The sequence below is a fragment of the Sciurus carolinensis genome, chromosome 3, assembly GCF_902686445.1.
Source record: "Sciurus carolinensis chromosome 3, mSciCar1.2, whole genome shotgun sequence".
NCBI classification, from domain to species: Eukaryota; Metazoa; Chordata; class Mammalia; order Rodentia; family Sciuridae; genus Sciurus; species Sciurus carolinensis.
The window spans coordinates 17,876,026-17,898,281 of record NC_062215.1 but is presented as its reverse complement, the minus strand read 5'-3'; the positions used below and the strand labels follow the sequence as shown (position 1 = coordinate 17,898,281).

General features: G+C 52.7%; 1 protein-coding gene across 6 annotated transcripts in view; it reads right to left on the bottom strand.

The window, feature by feature from the left end:
• Positions 1–11,154: 11,154 nt before the first annotated feature.
• The window catches only part of Arhgap27 (Rho GTPase activating protein 27), a 32,072-nt gene continuing 20,970 nt past the window's right edge, over positions 11,155–22,256 (bottom strand). For 2 of the 6 annotated variants that reach the window (XM_047545715.1, XM_047545714.1), the window contains 15 exons: positions 19,267–19,686; positions 18,953–19,135; positions 18,688–18,768; positions 18,532–18,615; positions 18,137–18,204; positions 17,733–17,823; positions 17,104–17,208; positions 15,288–15,386; positions 14,263–14,374; positions 14,020–14,145; positions 13,854–13,952; positions 13,603–13,680; positions 13,380–13,514; positions 13,152–13,257; positions 11,157–13,063 (listed from right to left, as the gene is read on the bottom strand). In XM_047545715.1, the coding sequence (XP_047401671.1) occupies positions 12,886–13,063; positions 13,152–13,257; positions 13,380–13,514; positions 13,603–13,680; positions 13,854–13,952; positions 14,020–14,145; positions 14,263–14,374; positions 15,288–15,386; positions 17,104–17,208; positions 17,733–17,823; positions 18,137–18,204; positions 18,532–18,615; positions 18,688–18,768; positions 18,953–19,135; positions 19,267–19,686 (1,965 nt within the window). In that variant the 3' untranslated portion in view covers positions 11,157–12,885. Of the gene's footprint in view, positions 13,064–13,151; positions 13,258–13,379; positions 13,515–13,602; positions 13,681–13,853; positions 13,953–14,019; positions 14,146–14,262; positions 14,375–15,287; positions 15,387–17,103; positions 17,209–17,732; positions 17,824–18,136; positions 18,205–18,531; positions 18,616–18,687; positions 18,769–18,952; positions 19,136–19,266; positions 19,687–22,256 lie in introns of all 6 variants that reach the window. The other 4 variants (XM_047545716.1, XM_047545718.1, XM_047545717.1 and 1 more) reach the window with 4 other exon arrangements.

Here is a 22,256-nt window from a genome sequence, read left to right as displayed (position 1 = left end):
GATGTCCTCCTGTAATCTCTACTCGGGAGGCTGAGGTAGAAGGATTGCTAAGTTTGAGGCCAGCCTAGCGATGCAGTGAGACCCTGTCTCTAAATCAATCCCTCACTCAATCAATCAATCATTTGCGAGTGTGAAACAGCGAGGCTCACTCAGGGAGCAGCAAGCAGGCGTGGCTTCCTTCATCCGGTCACCCAGTGTGTCCAGGGCTGGACACTCCATCCCACTGGCCAAGCCCACCATCCTCCAAGGTGATTTATAGGTGAGGAAGCTGGTGCTCAGAGAGGCAGGTGACTTGCATAACTCCCACAGCCAGAGCATCCCAAATCTGTTCCTCCTGACCACCATAACATGAGGCAGGCCCTGAAGAGCAAGGTATGGCAATTGGGCCTTGATCCTGGGGAGTAGGTCTCCCCAAATATCTGCTGTGGGTCCTGTGCCTCAGAGCCTCTGACTTTCATTTTCTTAATGTTTGTCTTTACATATTTTACTTTTTAAAAACCTAAATTTAGGTAATTTCTTTTTCTATTTTTTTTTTTTTTTTTTTTTTTTTTGGTGCACTGAGTGTTGAACCCAGGGCCTCAAGGATACTAAATACTGGCTCTACCACTGGGCTACATCCCCAGGTCATTTTTCTTGAAGTTTAATATACCTGTAAACAAGTATGCAAATCAATGACTCTATTTGTGTAAAGAGTAGGAATTTTGTATGGAAATTTCACAGTGAAACCCATTAATTTTTACTTTTTTTTTTTTTGGTACTGGGGATTGGACCCAGGGCTTCACACATGCTAGGCAAATAGTCTATCACTGAGCTACATCCCCAACCCTTTTATTGATTTTTTTTTTTTTAATTTGAGACAAGTTCTCATTAAGTTGCAGAGTCTGACCTCAGATTTGCCATCCTCCTGCCTCAGCCTCCCTAGATGCTGGGATTACGGGTATACACCACCATGCCTGGCCCCCAGCCCTGTACAATTGTATATATTAATAACTATAATTTTTAAAAACAGTAATTTTTTCACCCAGGTCAAAGGCAGAATACCATGAGCCCTTTAGCAGCCTCTTCCAGGACATAAGATAACTTCTTTCCCAGTTTTAACAGTATTTAACAGAATTTGAATTTCACATAAATGATACCATAAAGACTTTTTCGTTCTTTTTCTTTTTGGGTGTGTGGTACTAGGAACTGAATTCAGGGGTGCTCTACCACTGAGTTACATCCCCAACCCTTTTAAGAAATTTTATTTTGAGACAGGGTATCCCTAAGTTGCCCAGGCTGGCCTCCAACTTGGGGTCCTCCTGCTTCAGCCTCCCTGGTAGCTGAGATTGTAGGCATGTGCTACTGCATGGTGCTTTTTTCTTCCCTTGGCTCAACATGTGTATACTTTAATTCACTCATTCTCACTTTTGTATAGTATTTCCTTATGTGCATATGTCATAATGTATTTATCTCTTCTGCTGACGGACATACAGACAGTTTTCAGTTTGAGGCTCTTAAGAACAAAGCTGCTGTGAACATTCTGATAAATGCCATCGGCTGACTGATTGATTGTGCTGCCACAGCTCCTGCTGTGAATATTCTTGTGCATGACTTTTGGTGAGCTCACTGCTGGAGTTACATCTAGGAGTTGAATTCCTAGACGGTAGGTGTGCTTTCAGGAGATAGGGCCAGTTTCCCAAAGTAGCTGTTAAAACGTATGTCCTCACTACCCGTCAATGCGAGTTCCTATACCTTTGCCAATGTTTGACACTGAAAGTCTTTCATTTTAGCCCTGGTGGGTGTATAGTGATATCATGTTGTGGTTTTAATTTGCATTTATCCGATGACTAATGAAATTGAGCAGTTATGTTTATTGGCCATTTGTATATTCTCTGTTGGGAAATATTGAGTATGTTGCCTATTTTTCTGTTGTATTTTATTTTACATCAGTTGATTTTTCTTATTGATAGGTAAGAATCTTTTACATATTCTGGATATTAAGTTAGTCCTTTGATGGATAAACGATTTGCAATATCTTCTCTCAAATAAATTTTGCTCTGTGGAACATTATTACTGTATCTAGACACCCAAGGGCAACTGTAAAATAAATAGAATAAAAATAAGATATGTGTGTGTGTGTGCTCATGTGTGTGTGCACACACATATATATACATACATATATATGTATACACACACACACACACACACACACACACACACACACATATAAACCCAGGGGCACTCTGTCACTAAGCTAAATCCCCAGCCCTTTTTATTTTTTCAGACAGGGTCTCACTAAGTTGCCAGGGCTGGCTTTGAACTTGCAATCCTCCTGCCTCAACCCCGCTAGTCACTGGGATTATAGATGTGTGCCAGCAAGCCTGGCTAAGACCGTACGTCTGCATTCTAGCCAGCTACCTCACTAAGCTGGCAGCGGGGCTGGAGTCCTGAGCTAAGCTAAGGCAGAGATGAGCAAGTGAAAAAGGTGGTAAGGAACACCTGGGAACGCTCCCCTTGATGTAATCAGAGGCTGAACAGAGAAACAACTTCTTTATCTTGTTGTGTTTATCTCCATGCTTATTTTCACCCCAGTGGTACCCTTGGCACAATATATAGGAGATCCTTAAACCTCTTACAAATTATGTCATGAGCCTCCCACTTCATGAGTCTTTGGGAGACAGCTGTGTGGGGTACAGATGCGAAGAGAGTTTTAAGGAGGGGTTGACATAATACGATCAATGATTTAGGAAAACTGTTCGGGTGCAATCTGGAGGTGGGAACCCAAGTTAGGAGCAGCTGAGGAGGCCCAGGTGGTGAGGATGGAGGGTCTAACCTTGGATGGAGCTGGGGACTGGGGCGGAGCGGTGACTGAAAAAATAAAGAGGTAGCATCTGGGTGACTTGGCGGAATGGATGTGCTGAGGAGGGAGGGGCGTGACTGGGATTTCTAAGTGGGGACACTGAGTGGAGAGAGGGAGCAAAGACAGGAGAGGAAGAGGAAGGGGAGGGAGAAGATGATGAAATCAACCGGGGGCACGTTGGATTTAGAGTGCTCACGGGTGGGACCCCAGAGTGACTGCAAGGGGTGTTCATTTCACGAATATTAACCAAGCAGACAAGATTCCCGCCCTGACGGAGCTTCATGCTTGCAGGAAAGACAGCCTGAGAAGGGCAGAGACAGGTGCAGAGGACGTGGGGGCTATGCTTGTGTTCTGGGCTGAGGGTGGGTTTGGGGCCTGATGGCATAAGGGCAGCAGTTGAGTGAGATACCAGGGAGAGGGCAGAGTGAGCAGAGCAGAGGGAGGGTAGCCCACCTGCATCTAGGGATAGCAGGCGAGGAGGGCGTGCCAAGAAAACCACCAAGAATCATCATCAGGGTGCAGAAGGGAGGAAGCAGCTCACCGGAAAAGGGGTTCAGAGATAGGACAACTGACACATTTGCCCGTTTATTCAATCAAACCTTATACCGGTTCATGTGCCAAGTTCTGGGCAATAGGAGGTGAACTAGACGTCCCCAGGGGAGACAGGTGTGTGAGTCACAAATCATTAAGCAAAGCTGCGTGAGAAGGCCATACCGAAGCACACACAGCATACATCTTGGGGGCACAGAGGACGGGGACTTGCATTCCTTGAAGCTGCTATGTGCTGGGCACCGGGGAAGGCTTTGTGGAGGAGGGGCATGGATGCAGAGAGTGGACAGAGAAAGAGCGGGAGCAAGGGCGTGAATGGGAATCTGCGCGGTGCGTGCTGGACGCAGAGGAGCAGTGAGGCTGCGCACCAGCACCTGTGGGCAGGTGGAGCAAGCCAGAGGACGGGGAGCTGGGCGTGGGGTGAAGGTTCTCAGGTGGATTCTGCAGGGGATGGGTCAATGCAGGTTTTGAGGACAGGGCCTGTTAATCAGCAACGTGCCACCAAGGGAACATGAGGTGCTGATTCCCAGGGCACTGGGACTGCGGTGGGCAGGGCTTCCCCTCCCGACTCCACAGGGTTAGCAACTGCCAGCATACAGCAAGCGCTTACTTGGCGCCCTTCACAAATGTGGGATCCACACCACCAAGAGCATGCTGGATGGGTCCCCGAGCAAAGCGCTCGTCAGAGGAAGGTGCCCTGCAGGTAGGTTGTGAGAGAGGGACAGAGGAAGGACCCGGATACGAGCACGAACTCTGGGATCTTGGGAGATGCCGGCGGGGATCTGGGGACCGTCGTTAGGGGCAGAAAGGGTGAACAGAAAGAGGAGCCAAGGCCCAGCCCGGCAGCCTAAGCACACAGCCACCCCTGAGCACGGAGCCCCAGGCTGCCTGAGGGCCTCCCTCTGCTGAAAACTTCGTATATCTCTTGGCCCGAAACCCGGGCTGCTGCTCCTGGTGTGCCGGTTCCAATGGCCCTTTGGGCAAAGTCATCTGGCGCCCCCTGCTGGCAACTGGGCGTCAAGCGTCCCAGTCCCTCTGAGGCAGACACCCGTCTGCATGGCCTGAAAACACCTAGGACGGGTTCCAGGCTGCAGCAGTGGTATGGAGCCCTGCCAGGGCAGAGGTCTGGCTTCTGATATGCACCTGGACACCAGAGGCTTCCTGATTGATCTCGCTCCCTCCCTCCCTCACCCACAACCGGGAGTGACTCTTTAAAAGCCTGTCAGTAGAATACTCCTGGGCATCACCACTGTGAGCTATGGACACCCACGATAACTTGAAAGGCTCTTAAGGGCGATATGCTGAGTGCCGAAAGCCCATCTAGAAAGGTCGCTCACTGTATGTATGATTCCTTCTATGCAACACTCTCAGAATGAAAAAATAGAGCGATGGAGAAAGATTAAGTTGCCAGGGCTTTGGAAAGAAGATGGGCGATGTGGGGGTAAATGAGCAGCAGAGGGGTTTTCTTCCTCTTTTCTCCATCTCCTCCCCCTTCTCTTTTTCCTCCTTCTTCTTGTGGTATTGGGGGACTGAACTCAGGGGAACTTTACCACTGAGATACTTTCCCAGTCCTTTTTAATTTTTAAAACTTTTTTTAGATGTTGATAGACCTTTATTTTATTCATTTATTTATATGCGGTGCTGAGAATTGAACCCAGTGCCTCACAACTGCTAGGCAAGCGCTGTACCACTGAGCCACAACCCCAACCCCCTTTTTATTTTTTATTTCACTAAGTTGCCCATGCTGACCTTGAACTTGTGCTCCTTCTGCCTCAGCCTCCTGAGTAGCTGGGATTGCAGGTGTGTGCCATGGCACCTGGCTCCTTATTGTGCTGGTGGTTATGTGAATCTGTAAAATGGCAAACAAAAATGAGTACATACAAAAAATGGTGAACTAAAGTAAGCTCTAGGGTCCAGTTGGTTGTACAGTGCCCATAATTCTTGGGTTTGATAGTGCCCTACAGCTATCTAAGATGTCAGCATGAGGCATGGTGGCCGTGACTGTAATGCTAGCGATTCGGGAGACTGAGACAGGAGGATCATAAGTTTAGGGCTGGCCTAAGCAATTTAATGGTGTCCTAAACAACTTAATGAGACACTGTTTCAAATAAGGGTATAAATAAAAATTTAAAAATAAAAGGACTGGGAATGTAGCTCAGTGGTTAAGCACCTCTGGGTGAAATCCCCAGTTCAAGAAAAAAAAAAAAAAAGTCACCATGAGAAGAAACTGGGAGATGGGTACATGGGACATTTCTACTATTTTTGCAACTTCTTATGAGTTGGTAAGCTTTCAAATTAAAAAGTTTATAAAAAGAAATAAGGGCTGGGGAGATAGCTCAGCTGGTAGAGTGCTTGCCTTGCAAGCACAAGGCCCTGAGTTCGATCCCCAGTACCGCAAAAAAAAAAAAAAAAAAAAAAAAAAAGAAATAAAGCAGACCTGGCCATATTGTCCCCCTGGTCATCTCCACCTAGTGGTGCTCCGTGGCCAGGACAGGATGAAGTCCATTCTCCCAGCAGACCACCAAGACAGTCAGGGCCTGGCCTCCTCTTGAAAGGGAATCTGCCAACTCCCTTAGCCCTCCTCTGAGGCTGGCAGCAAAAGAAGAATATCCAGTCTTGGAGGTCCCAGCCCAAATTCTACCTGGCAGGACCCCCATTGTTAATCCAGTGGGTTCCCTCTTGTTTTAGCCTGATGGGAAAACTCTGCCACCCCTTAGTGTTCTAACCCCAAAAAGGGACAAAGTCCCCTTCCCTATCAGTGCCGAAGTTTTGGGAAAAGGCTGTTCCAGAGCTTCAGGAATAAAGGGTCCATCAATCTAATGTGCAATCCTGCCCACCAGACAATGTGGCTACATCTGGGGTGTCTCCCACGACCCAGGACTGTGGGGGATCCTCTCAGCCACGTCCGGCATGGATGAGAAAAGGGTTAACTGCCGGAGGAGGATGTGGGCTGTTTATCACTCAGTTATCCAAAAACTTATCACTCAATAAACACACAAAAGCCAATACTCTTTTTAAATGAGAGGGGGCATGATAGGTCTGGTCATACCAGCTCTGACCTCTAACGACAACAACTGGGTGTAGCCCAACTCTCCTTTATTTATTTATTTTTAAAATATTTTATTAGTAGTTGATGAACCTTTATTTTTTTATTTGTATGTGGTGCTGAGAATCTAGCCCAGTGCCTCACACATGCTAGGCAAGTGCTCCACCACTGAACCAAAATCCCAGCCCCAACTCTCCTTTATTTATAGACAGATAGGTAAAGGGGGCAAGACTGGGAGGAGCTTCTTCTGTGATGGACAGGATAGGGTGGAGTTAGGGGAGCCATTCTCTCAGGGACACTAGACAGGGAACCCTCTGATTCTGCTAGATAAGGATGGCTTCCCACACAGGTTCCTTGGGCCTGAGGAATGAAGACTAATGAGGCTTCACAAATGTTCTTGCATCAGGTCAGGCCCATGGGAGTTACTCACGTCTTATTTTCTAATCAAAAGAAGTTTCTGAGGTGGGTGTGAACGTCCTAACTTTATAGATGAGCATGAGGTGAACCATTCACCCAAGATTGCTCAATAGGAAATGGCAGGACAGGGGTTTGAACTCTGTCTGTCTGCCTTCTTTTTACTAGTTCATCAGCAAGTATTTATTTATTCAAATATTTTTTAGTTGTAGATGGACACAATATCTTTATTTTATTTATTTTTATGTGGCGCTGAGGATCAAACCCAGAGCCTCACACATGTTAGGCAAGTGCTCTATTGCTGAGCTATAGCCCCAGCCCAACAGGTACTTATTGAATATCCGAGTTTTAGTCAGCTTTTTCACTGCTGTGACTAAATGATCTGACAGCACAATTATAAAGGAAGAAAAGTTTATTTGAGGGCTCCCAGTTTCAGAGGTCTTAGTCCATAGAAGGCAGACTCCATTCCTAGGAGCTGGAGGTGAGGCAGAACCTCATGGCGGAAGAGAGTGGCAGAGGGAAGCAGCTTGCATCATCAGAAGCAGAGAGAGAGACGCACTCTCCAGATACAAAATCATACCCCACAGTCACGCCCCAGTTCCCACACCTCCAGCCACACCCTGCCACTTCAATTAATCCCATCAGGGATCAATGCACTGATTGGGTCAAGACTCTTACAACCCAATGTATTTCTCCTCTGAACCTTCCTGCATTGTGAACTTTTGGGGGACACCTCAGGTCCAAACCATAACAATCTGTTATGTGCCAAGCCCAGCGCTGGGTGCTGGGCATACGAGGGTGAGCAGCAACAGAATCTCCTCTCCTGGGGCTCGGTATCATGGGCTTTTGGGGGAGACAGCAATAAATAATCACCATGTATTGTAAAACGACAAATCAAGAGAAGAGAGGTATGTGGATCTCTGAAGGTGTGTAACTGAGGAAGCAGACCTAAATGGGCACTCAGAACAGCTGCCTGGGAAAGGGGCACCTCAGCACAATGACAAAGGGTGACTAAGCAAAGGGAAAAGTGAACTGCAAAGAATTCAGCACATGCAACTGTCCTGGAGCAGAAGGGAGCATAAAACATTTGAGAAACAGAGGGTAAGGGTTAGGGTTAGGGTTAGGGTTAGGGTTAGGGTTAGGGTTTAGGGTTAGGGTTTAGGGTTAGGGTTAGGGTTAGGGTTAGCCAGAGTAGCTGCAGTGCAGAGAACAAGTAAGGCCTGGGGTCCAGCAAGTGTTCACTGCCTGTTGCTCTGGCCAGACTTCTGTCAGCACCATGCAAATATCACCTCACGCCATCTCCACAACTGCCCTGGAGGTTGGTACTGGTACTCCTTTCCCATTACCGGTGTGGAGTAACGCGGCTGCAGAGGAGCGGGTCAGTTGCCCCAAATTCTCTAGCAGGTGCATTGTGGAGCCCGTGCTAGTGTCCCAAGATGAGGGGCAAGACTTTTAAGTGGATCAGTCATCAGGTGTGTTTTAAAACAAGGCTGCCCAGGGGTGGGGGCAGTGAGGTTGGGGGGTGGGGAGGTGGAGAGTAGTGGATCCAGGCAGATGTGTGCCCCTGCGATGAAGAGGAGTGGATCAGAGAGGAAGAACTGACCTCGATTCACAACCATCAGGTAGGGAGGGTGGCGGTCACGATCCCCGGTTTCTGCTAGCCCAGCGGGGTCTTAACAGAGCTATTTCCTGGGACAGGCGAAAGTGCTGGAGGAAGCTCCAGTTCCGGAAAAATCATGAATCCAAGTCCTGGACTAAGAACTGTCCCAAAGCAGATGTCAGGGGGACTTGGAAGTTGAGAGCTTCAAGGAGCGGCCAGGCTGGGTGCTGGGGATCACTCAGGATACCATGGGTGTTAGCATGTCACTTGGGGAGGGAGGATGGTGGAGGAGGGCTGGCCTGGAGAATTCCACCTTTCGTGACGGGGCACTAGACAGTGAGATGCTTGGTCAGAGGTGGGAGGAAAATGAGGAGGCAGGGGAGCCAACCAAGAGAAAGAGGGTGTTTCTAGGAAGGAGTGGCCCATGGGGGATAGCATGTCCAAGGAGGACAATGAGTTTGGAGACCCCAAAATGTCCAGCTGCTTTCCATGTGGAATCATTGTTGAGGCTGGGGACTTCTGCGGTCTGAAGTGCGTGCAGAGTGAGCAAAGTCGGTGGACCGGGACAATGAATGTGGACATTCTTCGAGAAGTTTGGCTGTGAAGAGGGGGAGAATGGCAGCAGATGCAGAGATGTGGGGAGAGGGAGGAGGGAGAGGTCCTCAGCATGACCCCATGGTGCAGGCAGGGCCTGTTGGGGGTTGTGGAGGATGCTGTGGGCACCACCCTCATTCCCTCCTCCAGGACTGAAGCAAGAATTTCTCCAGTTGCAGGCAAGATCCGCAGCTGGCAGTTCTCATCTGAGTCTCTCTCCAGGATCACCCCTGGGCTGAAGAGAGCTGCTTTGCCCAAATCTACACCACCCAGTGAGGCAGCTGGCATTCAGTGACTCACTGGATCCAGTAAGGCGGTTTGAAGGTCTGGCCCTTTGCTTGAGGCCTGGGATGGGCCTGTGGCTCAACTCAATTTCTCCCTAGGCCTGGTCCACCTGTCTTCATCCCCAACAGGTGCTGCTCCGAGTGCATTCAGTCTACCACCTGCTTGTTTCTGTTTCCTGGGGAATTCAACCCAAGATGGCCACTGACCATGTAAGAGAGGAACATGCTTGGTGACAGTGATATTTCCTGGAAAAAATGGCAATTAACTGAACCCTGGAGAGATGAGTGCTCTGAGGTACCAGGGAAAAGGAGGAAAGGCAGGATGTGGTGAGGAAGGGCTGACCTTTAAATGTGTACACTGCTTCTGGGAGGTGGAGGCAGCCATTGTCCAGAGGGAGGGAGGTAGGAGGCCTGGAGTCTGAGGAGCGTGAAAACCCAGAATGGTTGTTGCAGAAAGTGGAAGAGAACAGAAATCCTCCCACATGGCCGATGGGATGTGAAATGGTATAGCCAGTATAGAAAACAGTCTGACAGGCCCTCAGAAGGTTAGAGTCACCCAGGATCCAGCAAGTCCACTCCTATGTCCCTCAGAAAACTGAAACATGAGTCACGTGTTCACGTTCCTCTGGTTGACATGTTGGAGTCCTGCCCTCCCCTGAAAGCGACTGGGTGGGTAGAAGAGGGGGAGCTGAGAAAGGGAGGGTGCAGGAGTGGAGAAGAGCCATGTTGCTGTAGAAGTAACATGTGCCTCCGGGAGGACACAGGCAGCTCTTGTGTCCACATGCACAGACGTGTCCACCTGACTGAGCAAGCTTGTGGGCTCCATGACCCTTTCTAGAGTAGCTCAAGGGAAGAGGCCAGGCCAAAGAGGACTTCGGGCATCAGTGGCAGGGAAAGGGGCTTGGGAGAGGCCCTTTGACAACTCTTAACAACTATGCCACTGTCACTCCTTAAGTCTCTCCCCAACCAGAGAGCTGCAAGAGGGCAGGGTCTATTCCTACCCTGTTTGGACAAAGTCTGGGTCCTTCAAAATATGCTCAATGGCTCCTGCAGGGCTCACCATGCACCAGGCTCAATGCTGGGACTTGTGGTTGAGCCTCAAACTTCCAGTGAGGTGCATAGTAGGTCCTCAGGCTGTGCAAATGGAGCTTTGGGCCAGGTGCCATCAACCTACCATGACCTCAGCTGAGTTAGTTACATGTCACTTCCTCACTGGTGGTGGGTGATTTCTGCTGCTCCTCCTGGTGATGATGGGAGGATCCTAGGGTGTCTCTGCTGCCACATTATTAGTCCCTGATACCTTGCTGGAGTCAGAAGCCTGGAGTGGGGTGAGGAACTGACACTTCCTAAGACTTCTCTGACCCAAATCCTCCAGCTCCTTGTCCTGGTGACCCAACCAACACCCTTGCCCAAAGGCCTCCATCAGGGTGGTTCAGAGGGCCCTGCAGGCCCTGTCCCTTGCCAGCCTCTCCAGTCTCACTCTCACCCATACCCACTGGCTTTCTGGGCCCAGTCACAATAGAGTCTCAGATTTTATTCTCCCTGCAAACTTGCCTGCCTCTGAGCCTTTGCACATGCTGTTCTCTCAGACTAGACACACTTCCCTTAATTCCTTGCCTGGTTGATTCCTCTTTATTACTGCTTGCCTCAAAGTGGCTTCTGCAGAGCATCTTGAGTCCCAGGCAACAGTCATATCCCAGCCCCTGGGTTTCTTCCGAACTCTTGTACAAATGTATTTGGCCAAGTCATCAGTTGCCAAACGCCTGCCTTAGACTTGGATGATGGAGCCCCTGCAGTGGGTCTCTGCTCTGGAAGGTACCAGTCTGAACCCGCTCTGCTTATGGCTCTTCTCACAGGATGAGGAATCTAGGGAGAGCTGGAGCCTTCCTCTAGACCAGGCTCCCTGCATGCAGAGTCCCAGAATGCCCTGCCCCAACGGCCCAGGCCCACTTCCCCCTGGGTCAGCAGCTGAGTGGCCAAGTGGCAGCTGGGTAGGGGGTACTGGCCATCTGTGCTCATGGACCAGAAGATGGAGCCGCCTGCATGTGAGCCTCTCCTTGGGTGGGAAGATAAGGGCGGCAGGTTGAAGGCCAGGACTAACTCTTCTTGTGCCACCTTGTTTGGGTATGGATCTTGGGAGAGTCACAGGAGTTAAATTAGAACCTGGCCTTCCAAGTCATCATCAAAGCAGGTTTGCCAAAGTAGGAGAATAGAACATATTTTATTTAACAGCTGTTAGCTTGATTGATAACTTTTAAATATTTAGACATTAGGCCTCCATCTGAACTCCTACCCTGCCCCCACTGGCATCAGGGGTGGGCTCGGCTCTAGCAGGACAGTCGGCATGTATAGCATCCTTGCCCCAGAGCACAGTGCCGGGCACACAAGAACAAACAATAAATACTGACTGTGAGAAACAGGTGGGGATGATCCAAATAAAATGCTTGGCAAATGCCTAATAAATATTACCTATTATTGTCGGCTGAGTCAAAGAATGGATGGGTGGGGCTGGGGTCTGAGATCCATAAACTGAGGTGGTTTGTGCATGAAGAGGGAAGGGGTCTGCTGACTCCAAGGTTCACCTCTCCTTTCCTGAGGTTGTCCTCCACCCCCTGCAGGCCCTTCCCAGGTCTTCACAGCAAGGTGGGCACCAGGTAGGCACACCTTTCCCCTCCCCCCAGAGAAGAACAACGGGCAGTTTCCCTCCTTGCTTTCAGGAACCTCCCCAGCCCAGACACAGACAGGACAGACCCAGCTTAGTTTCTTTGTTTTGCCCATGGGTCCATGCTGGGATGGGGCCTGGGTGGCTCAAAAGATGGTAGCCCTCCCTGGAGGCTTTGCTCTGGTGTGGGAGGAGCCTTTGCTGGGGAGTCAGGTCACCCACTGGACCCTGAACAACTCACTCTGTCCCTGAAAACCTCAGTTTTCTCATCTGTAAAATGGGATTAAGTATGGAAAGGTGCACATCAAGTGCAGGTGCAGGGTCCACATTCAGTGGGCATGAAGAACCTGCCCAGGACACAGTGGATCAGGGAGGGCATAGGTGCCCAACCCCAAACAGGAACCTGGACCTCAGCAAGCCTGCAAGAGGCCCAGGAGCTCATCCCTGAGGCCTGAGGAAGGCAGGTTCAGCAGCCGGGCTGGAGGGAAGCTGTCAGTAGCTGCTTCATGACGGGCACAGGGCCTGAACAGGGCGCCACCAAGGTCTTCGTGAAGGCCTCGACCAGGTGAAGGTCTGAAGAAGCCAGGAAGGTCCTCTCCAAATTCCTCCTCTCAGTGGGAGTCCCAGAAAACACAACTCACACCCCCACACATTCCCGCACTGGCCCAGCAGGCGGCGCAGTAATGAAGAACAGAACCTAATTAACCGAGGAACATGACCCGCCAGGCTGGGGAAAAATCACATTTCACAAACTGCCCACCAGGGGTCACCATACCCTCAGAACCGAGGGGTCCAGAAGCCACAGTGCTTGCAGACCCACGGAAGGCCAAGGACCTCCGAGAGAAATTCCAGTCTCACTAGGACCACAGCCATGTCCCAGGTCCACAGTCCATGCAGTCAGTGGGGCGGGAAGATATCTGAGCACTGCTGCAGGATGAGCTCCACCACCTGGTTCTGGAACACCATGGTCATGGGCATGCTGGTCTCCTCGGTCTCGGGCCGCAGCAGTGTGGGCCCGAACACTATGGCCACGCTCTGCACCGACATGCGGTTCTGCTCACCGTGCTCAATCACCCTGTGGAGGGGTGGGATGGGGTTAGGGCCCAGACCTGTGGCAGGCATGGGGGCTCTGGCCAGGACCTGCCCCTGCCCACTCGGCTCACCTGCACAGGTGCTGGAAGAGCAGCCGCAGCGTGTCATGGTTGGGGGCTGGCAGTGAGCGCACCAGGTCACGCACACAACGGCTTCGCTGGGCCTGGTCCTGTAGCTCTGGGCAAGGGAGGTCAGGGGAGAAGGAGGGTTGGCTGGGTGGGAGGGCAGTGGGCTCAGCCAGCTTGGTCTGAGGTCGAGCAGGTCCCCCAGCCTTCCCCTCCCGCTGCCCAGGTTCTCACTGATGGCCGCAATGAACTGGCAGAAATGTGAGAAGGGGAAGAGGGGCTCGGGTAGCTCCCGGAAGAAGAGCTTCAGAGCGCCAGTGATGACGTGGACGTCCTCCCAGCGCCCATCATCCAGGTCCAGACGCTCATCTGCAGCAGGAGAGGAGAGAGGATGAAGGGGAGGCCAACACCCCTTTGCGCTTTGAGGCCCCGGGGCAGGGACTGGGATAAGCCTCACCGTGGTCCACCTTATAGCGCAGCTTCTGAATGGTGGCCAGGTTTCCACTGATGCGGTACAGCCCGTCGATGTCCAGCCCTGGGTGAGAGGGAGGCGCTGACCCAGGTGGGGCCAGAGTCCCTGGTGTTTCCTACTCAGGGCTTCCGTCCTTTCCCCCTCTACCCTGTGCCCACCCAGGGATCTCCATCTTTTGTCCTGGAAGGAGGACGTCAGGCACGCAAGGGCTGGACCCAGCACGCAGCCGCTCGTACCCCGGGCCTCCACCGTGCGGATGCACTGCTGGACGAAGCGCGGCACCGAGCTCCTCTCGCGCTCACACAGCACCGCCAGCGCGCAGCCGAACACCTGGTCTGGGGGAGAGGCTTGTCAGTGTCGCCGGGCGCAAGCCCGGGGGCCCACCCATGGGTGCCACCATACCTCTGATGTAGCCCTTCTCCCGCAGCGATTGTAGCGTGGGCCGCCTCTGCAGGAACTTGCGGAGTTTGTGCCGGACCTTGCTCAAGTCGCTCTCCAGGCCCCCAGGGCTCAGAACAGGGCCAGCTGCTGCAGGGAAACACAAGACCCGATCAGTCGATCAGTCAGTCGGTGGCTTCGAGGTTGGTCCAACGGGCTCCAGCCAAGATGACACCTCGCAGATACCCGCCACCGGCCTCCGCACACCTGCACTGGACCGAGAGTCATCCTCTCTCTCCCGCCAGCTTCCCAGGCGCTCACTGGACCCGAAGTCCGCGCTGCTGGTCTCACTCTCCTCCTCCGGGGGCAGGTCTGCAGACTGGAATTACCGCAGCCTCAGAGAGGCAGTGCCTGGGGCCAGCTGAGGTTCTCTCCAGGATGGCGCAAGGAATGGGAGAGCCACCCGGGTAGAGTTCTCTTTTCCCTAACCTGGTTAACTTTCCTCACCTCCTCCAGGGAATCTCAGAATTGTCACTTTACTTGACTGTAGAGAGCCCTTAAGGTGTTGGAGAGTCATTTTTCTCTCTCACCCTTTCTTATCCTGACCACTCTTATGCCCACCTCCCAGCTGCTGGTCCCGCTTCCCTCGTTTTCCTCAGTGTCTCTACATGCACTTGACTAGACTGGCCTCTAGTCATGAACCTGCAATTTCAACTGGGGCTGGAGCACCCTCAAAAACTCCTGCCTCTGGATTCCTACTATGAGTACTACAGCTAAAGCCTGCAGGAAATGCTGGCGTGTAGGGAGTGAAGAGTCAAAAAGCCCCAGGTCATTGCCAGGTGAATAAGTGTCAGAGAAGGTCTCCCCATCTCTACAAATGTAATGGATACTCTGAACCTAAAAAATGGTAGCTTCTTGAATCAATCCTTTTAAGTCTTATCTTCTAATTTTAGTCTGTCATTTTGGCCTGAGGCTAATTCTCAAAGCATATACTTTGCTTTCTGCTTCCTTTGAAATCGGAAAAATTCCTTTAGGATGTACCCAATCTCTCCTGCAAAGTCCTCCTGCAAGGACAACCCTAGGGACAGGATTAAGGAAGCCCTTTCTTCAGCAGCCCACCTGCCATGCTGGCTCTATGGGGTGGGGGTGGGGGGTTGGGGGGATTGTGTTTGCAGGGAGGGGCACTCACCCACTGGTGCCATGGGACTCCCTCCCATAGAGGGCACAGCTATGCTGCATAGTGACTGGCCAACCCCTCCCCACCAGCCCTGGAGACCCCAGGCTCTGCCTACCAGCTCCTGGATGCCCTGGGCAATGGCTTTGTGCCAGGTGCTGATGATGGCCTCTGAGTCATGCTGGATCAGGTACTCTGAGCCATCTCGGCTCTGCAGCTGTAGGGGGGGGGGTGACACAAGTTACTCAGTCATCTCTGGTTCCCTAGGTCTAATCTGGGGTGGGCTGGGAGTGGGGGTACAGAGGGAAATAACCTGTTCCTGTCCCCAGGAACTCAGAGCCTCATGGCCCAAAGGTCTTGCCCCAGGCCCAATCTTTCTTCTCATTGAAAGCTGGGTGGGACAGCACCACTGTACAGAAGAGCAAATCGAGGCTCAGCAAGGTTTAGCGGCTTGCTCGTGGGCACACAGCTAGCGAGTGATGGAGTCCAGTTCTGCAGGGCTCAGTTGTCTGGTACACTTCCTCATACCCAGCCTGTCTCTCCATGAGCCACGGGACAAGTCAGGCCTCACCCAGAGCACTGGCCAGCAAAAAAGCAAGTGAAAGAATCCTCCTGGGGGAGACCCTGGCAGCTGGAAGTACATGAAGACAATGCAGAGACAGAGGATGTGAAAGCAGACCATCGCTGAGCCTGCAGAAAACCAGCCTCCTCATACTGAGGCCCTCGGAGTGTTGCCCCCGCTGAGTGGCCAGAAACTCCCACCCTGTCCCACACTCCAGCTGGGGTCACATGTCCATCCATAGCCCCCTTCATCGAGAAGCACAAATTAATCAAACACCAGAGGGGAACTTTCTGCCGCAGGACTGCTTCTGACTTGGACAGATTGCTCATTGACCTCTGGCTCTGAGGACCAGCTGCTTCAGGTTCATTGGAACATCTGACTGTGGAAGTGCCCCCCAAACCTGCCCTTTAGGGCCCATGAGCGGCAGACGCAGCAGAACCTGTCTCAGATAGCAGGGAACAACTTCTCGGGTCAGACAGGACTCCCTTGGCTTCCCTCCTTTTAAAATTGTACCTGTATTCTTTTTAAAATGAAAAGGGGGGGTCTGGGTGTGGCTCGGTGGTGGAGTGCTGCCTAGCATGCTTGAGGCCCTGGGTTTGAGTCCCAGAAGCCACCTTAGCACCTCTTCATTATCTGCCCCCAATTCCTCTCCATCTTGATGCCATCTCTAACTTGTTTTGCCTGGTCCTGGCTTTTCAGTGGATTTTGCCAGCTTACCTCCTGGGTTGTGTTGTGATCTGTCTCACAACTTTTAGGGACTAAGGTGGGAACATGAATAATTTCAAAATAAGACCATGAGGGAACAGCAAAGGGCTGGGCACTGGAAGACCTTCCTGGGTCTCCTTGCTCTTCCTGCTGGGAGAGCCTGACAAGGCTCCCCACTGCCCTGGTTTATTCGGTGGGGACTCAGTCCTGCTAGAAGCAAGGGTCTGGCCCGTGAGAGCAGGTTTCCTGGCCCAGCCTGTTGGAGCAAGCAGCTGTAGTCAGAGTCTCCTGTCCATCAACCGGGAGCAGCTAGGAAGGCCACCCTGGTTCTCACCACCCTCTGAGGCAAGGACTATTGACTCAGCTGGAGAGGGAGCTACAGAAGCCATGATGCCAGGGCTGGGGATGTGGCTCCGTGGTAGAGCTCTTGCCGGGCATGCATGAGGCTCTGGGTTCAATCGCTAGTGCCATCAAAAACAAACAAACAAACATGATGCCAAAAACATAAACAGATCTCTGAGGTGGGAGCAGCTTTGACCTTGAGCCCTGAGAATTTCAGCCTCAACTCTGCCCATGTCCCCCTTTTTCCTTCCTAGAGCCTGTCTGTAATGAGGCTCCTAGGCTATCAGTACGTCCCTTCATTCTTCCTCCTTACCCCACCACTCACCTCCAGCACATTCTTCTTGCTGGATTTGTCTTTGGGGGCCCAGGACAGTGAGGCCCCCTTCAGTTCCACGGTGTACTCGGGGGTGGAGAGCTTGTAAGGCTGCCTCTGTAGGAGACAGGAAGGGTGAAGTGAGGTTGTGGGGAGCCCTCAGCTCAGACAGGCCTGCTGCAGCACCCAGGCTCAGACCCCCATGCTCCTTTGGCTCTAGGAACAGGCTGGGGTCACTAGAGGGGTCAGGCAACAGCTCTGGGGAAAGGGCCCAGGGGTTCCTGGGACCCAGAGATCCTGGTGCTTTTTAGCCACAGAGCCTGCTGCCTGGCTTGTCCTCTGCTGCCTGCCCACCCAGGGAGGAAAGGGAAAAAGAGAAAGGAACACAGCCAGCCCCTGTGAGCAGGTGTGGGAGGCCCCTGCCTCCCTGCCCTCCCGCTGGAGCTGTTCACCCTTAAGGACCGCTCCCATCCCAAGGTGGCTGGAACTGCTTGTCCCGGGGTGAACCTGCAGTTGTCATCCTTTCCCTGCCAAGGCACATCTCCTTTGACACTTGGGCACCACTCTTGCAGACCTGGCCTTTCCCAAACCAGATGAGACAAAGAACAGATGGGACCGTTCCTGCAGTTCCCAGGTCTCACCAGGCCGCCTGCAGCTGAGGTCTTTGAATCCTTGAAGAAGGTCAGGACGCCGCCCTCCAGCACCGTCCAGGAGGCGCTCCAGTGCTTCTTCCTGGGGGTGGGGTGGGGAGGGCTTCAATTCCCTCCTGGGCTGAGGCCCCCTCCCGCCCCCAAGAGGGGGGCATAGAGCTTAAGAACAGAGCCTGGGGCTCCCACTTGGGAGGGCTGGACTCCTGCCTCCTGCCTCTAACAACTGATAACCAAAGGACCTTGGGCAGGTCACTTTATCTCTCAGTGCCTGGGTTCCCCTCCCAGTACTGCACATGAAGTTGCTATGAGACTTAGTAAGAGCCTGGCCTGTGGGAACGTCACCATTAAGGCCCACCCTGCCCTGGTCTGGGTGCAGATGGGCTCTGGGCTCTCACCGGAGTCGCTTCCCTTTGTCCACTGTTTTAGTGCGATGGAGCACTCCTGCCTTGTCCAGAGTCTTGATCTAAGAGAGAGAAGGGGAAAGAAGGGGTGAGGCATGAGAGGAAGCTAGTCTCCCCCTAAGCTGGCAGCTTCCCACAGGCTGGGCCTGAGTCTCCACCAAGCCCTCTTCACCAGCCCAGCCTCCAGCAGCTGGGGTAGGGGAGAGAGGACGCCTGTTCCTCCAGCAGCAGGGCAGGACATTCCTTCTAGCTCTCCCAGCTGGGGCCCACTGATGGGCCTATGAAGAAGACAGGTATATCCCAGTCCATCTGGGCCCCAGGACCTCCAGAAACCATCCCCCATCTCTTTTGTGGTGGTCCTGCCAGGGCCTACGTGTCCCTTCCCTTACTCTTTCTTCTGGAGGGCTGATCTGGGCTGGGGTGTCACTGTCTTGGCTGGATTTGCAGATGCTTCGAGGGGCAGGGACGGGGACCTGGGGAGAGAGATGCTATCATATATAATTCCCTCCACTCTCCCCAGTGCACTCCCTTCACCAGTTGGTTACCTGGGGCAGCTCCCACCGAACAGAGGAGTCCTCCGGGTTGTAGAAGTATGGCTTCCCCTGCTGGTCCTCCAGCCTCACCCACTGTGGGGACAGGGATGGTCAGAGCCCTAGCCCTAGCTCAAGAGAGAGGGGGAAGAAATTCCCTCCAACCAGAGTCCAAGATAGCTTCAGGGCAGGAGCAAGCCACCCAGTGTTTGGGGTTGGCTTGGGATCTGTGTGGGAGCGATCCTGTGACTGTCTGGGTCCATCCACCTGCAGCCCCTACCTGCTCTTGGGTGAAGTGGTTGGTGTAGAGCATCTGCTTGTCTGGGCTGATGTGACAGGACCAGCCTGGGGGTGCGGCCAAAGGAGAGGTGGGGCCAGGCTCACTGAAGGAACCCACTGGGGAATAGTCCTCTTCGGGGTAACTGGTCAGCAACTCGGGGTAGTCCGTCTCAGGGGTGGGGGGCTGCGGGAGCAGAAGATGCATCAGAGGTCTCAGTGCCAGTCTCCCCCACCCCCTGTAGCAGACCTGCCCCATCAGGAGGCGGAGTCAGAGGAGCTGGGAGGCGGTCCCACCCACCAGGCCCCGCCCCTCACTCTTTGGTCCATTGGGCTGCCGGGGCTCAGGCCGGGGCTCAGGCCTGGCTGCATCTCCAGCTGGTCCTCGGGTTCGTCCTCGGGCTCGTCCTCCCAGGCGGTCTCGCCCGTCAGCGCGTTGTAGAAGAACACCCTGCGGCTCTCCTCATCCCAGTACTGGCCCCACTCGGCCTCGAGGCTCTCGGGGCTGCCCACCGAGGCCGGGGAGGTGGCCGGGCTGGAGGTGCCCTCCGCAGGCTCGAAAGGCGACTCCCAGGTGGTCACGCCGGTGTCGGGGTTATAGTAGTAGGGACGTCCGGTGCCCGCGTCCGTGTGCGTTTCCCACACCGGGCTGGGGAGCGGGGCCGCGACAGCGCGTGGCGAGGTGGCCCGAGGTTGCCGCTCAATGTTCGCGTACACCGGCTCCGGGGGTTCGTCCACCTGTGTGAAGAGGGAGGACAGGTGTCTTTCAGGGAAGCTCCAGGATCACATAGTGCTCACTTGGCCACTTGCCACCAGGGCGACCTTCAGCAAGTTCCATTCTCTCTCTGCTTAAGTTCTCCTGGGTGTCAAATGTCTGCTCTGCCCAGTCCAGAAGTTGCAACGAAGAGAGAGAATAAGGAAATGTTCCTGAAAGTACTTTGTGAAGTAGTTAGTGCAGCAGATAGGTGGGGCAGTTACATCAATTTTTAAATTAATAATGAAACACTGATACCCAGTTGGCACAACTGTGTACTCCCAGAGGCAAGTGAGAAGTTGAGAGAAATGACCCAGGACCTGTCCCTTCGGTGGTTTCCTTTCTTGTACTTGTTGCATTCCATAGCCCCCAATGAGCGCTCCCACCCCTCTCCCTCCAGACCAGAAAGAGCTGGGATTGCCTGCTGCCCGACATCCTGATTTAGGACTGGAACTTTCTAAGGCGGAGTTTATGGGTGTCAGAGAAAGAGGATAGTCAGATGGGCTAGAAAGGGGGCAAACAAGGTTGAATACTCATCTCCCTTTAAAGGAAGAGGGGGCAGGTGGGGTCTGTCACCTGGAATACAAGCCTGGCCATGTCTGGGTACCCTAAGGAACAGAAGCTTACCTGATTCACACCTCCTTGCTCCCTGCTGGCTGCAGGTCGAAGTCAAAGCCCTTGAGCAGGCACCAGAGGCTGCCTATCCTGGCCTGTGCTTACGCCTTATTTCCTGCCACTCCTTGCCCCTGGTCTTGAACTTTGAGCTCTAGTAGCACCCTCCAGTCCCCACCCTCTTGCTGTGTCTCCTGCTGACAGTGGCTCATTCACAGCCAGCCCCATCTCTGCCCCTTCTCACCTAGCTGACGCTCCTCCTTCCTCAGGACTCAGCTTAGGTGCCAGGTCCAAGATCTATCCTGGGATTCCTCCAGTGTGCCCACTGCACCCAGCCAGCACCCTCAGCACCCCCTTAAAGGATATACAACAATATCATCAAACCCCAACCAGCAAAAAAGCATGTGGGGATTAATATTTTCTAACGACACATGATGCACCAGTGGAAAACAGTAGACCTATTTTGATTCCAATTTTATATCTGGAAAACATTCAAAATGCTAACAGTGGTCCTAGCTGTGATTATAGGGGTTATATTTCATTTTGTTTTGTTTTTTCAGTGATGCTGCGGATTGAACTCAGGGCCTCTTGCATGCCAGGTAAGTGTTTTCCCTGAGCCACATCTCCAATTTTCTTTCTTTTTTTTTTTTTTTCCTGCTTTTCTTTAAATATTTTATAGCCTCAGATTTTGTACCATAAAACTTCTTTAAAATCAGAAAAGTGTCTGTTGACTGTGACATCTCTGAGAGGGCAAGCATGACCTGCTCAAGATGGGCTCTCTCTGGGCCATAGACAGGTACCTTAAGAACATTCATTTGTTCAACAGAGATTTGCCTGCTGTGTTCTATGCCTGGTGCTGTTCTAAGTACCAGGAATGCAGCGGTGAAGAAATGACCACAAAACACCCATCTTGGCAGGCCTGGCACTCAAACGTAAATGGTCGTGTGTCGGGGGTGACCAGTGAAATGTACAGCATGTCAATGATGATCCCTGCTAAGCTAGAGAGCAGGACACTGTTGGAGAAGGGGGCATTGCTGTTTTAGACAGGGCGGTCGGTCCCCAGGCACACGGGCTAGGGAGAGCTGGGACACCAGTCCATTAGTTCCTCACTCCTCGCCTTCACCCCTCCAGGTTCCTCTGTTGCTGAGATGGGACCCTCCGCCCCACTTCTCTTTCCTTCTCCCTCTCCACAGGCCTCATGTGGCACCCCATATTCCAACCACACCAGGCCCTTGCCCACCTCCAACACAAAAGGCACCTTCCTCTGTGGCTTTGCTCCAGCTGTTCTCTCAGCCTGGACTCTCTTCCCTCACTCCCTGGGCACCCCTCTCTGACCTCAGTTCACAAAACTCTGGAGAGGTCTAACCTGCCCATTGGCATTTCGTGTTGGGGGTCAATCAGCTGCCAACTGGTTGGCGCCCCCCACCCCCCACTCAAGGCAAGAGTTTCTTGAGAGCAAGATGCAGAATAATGCCATGCATTCCATTTGCCCCTATCAGGTGAGCCAATGCCCCCAAGGACACAGCGGATCTGCCAAAAACTGCTTGAATACACGAGTCAATCCTATGCCAAACATCAACACACACACACATACACACACACCACAATAGGAGACAACTTGGAGCAACAGCTTCCTGAGAATGAGGGTTTGAGCCATAGAACCCAGAAGGAGGACAGGATGGAGGCCACAGGAGAGGAAGGTGAGTGAACGAAAGGCACCTCCTGCCCAGCCCACCTGGAGCCACAGGGGCAGTGGCCTTGCCTATCTCTGGAGAGGGGTTGGTAGGGAGGACCCATGGAGTGGGGCATAGAAGCCATGGGGCTCTTCAGATCAGGGATTTCCTCACCTCAGCAGGTACAGACTAGATTTCAGAGGGGAAAGTTTAGGTCTCCAGTGTGATGGAGTTGTCACCAAGAAGAGAAGATGCAGAATCACACCGTG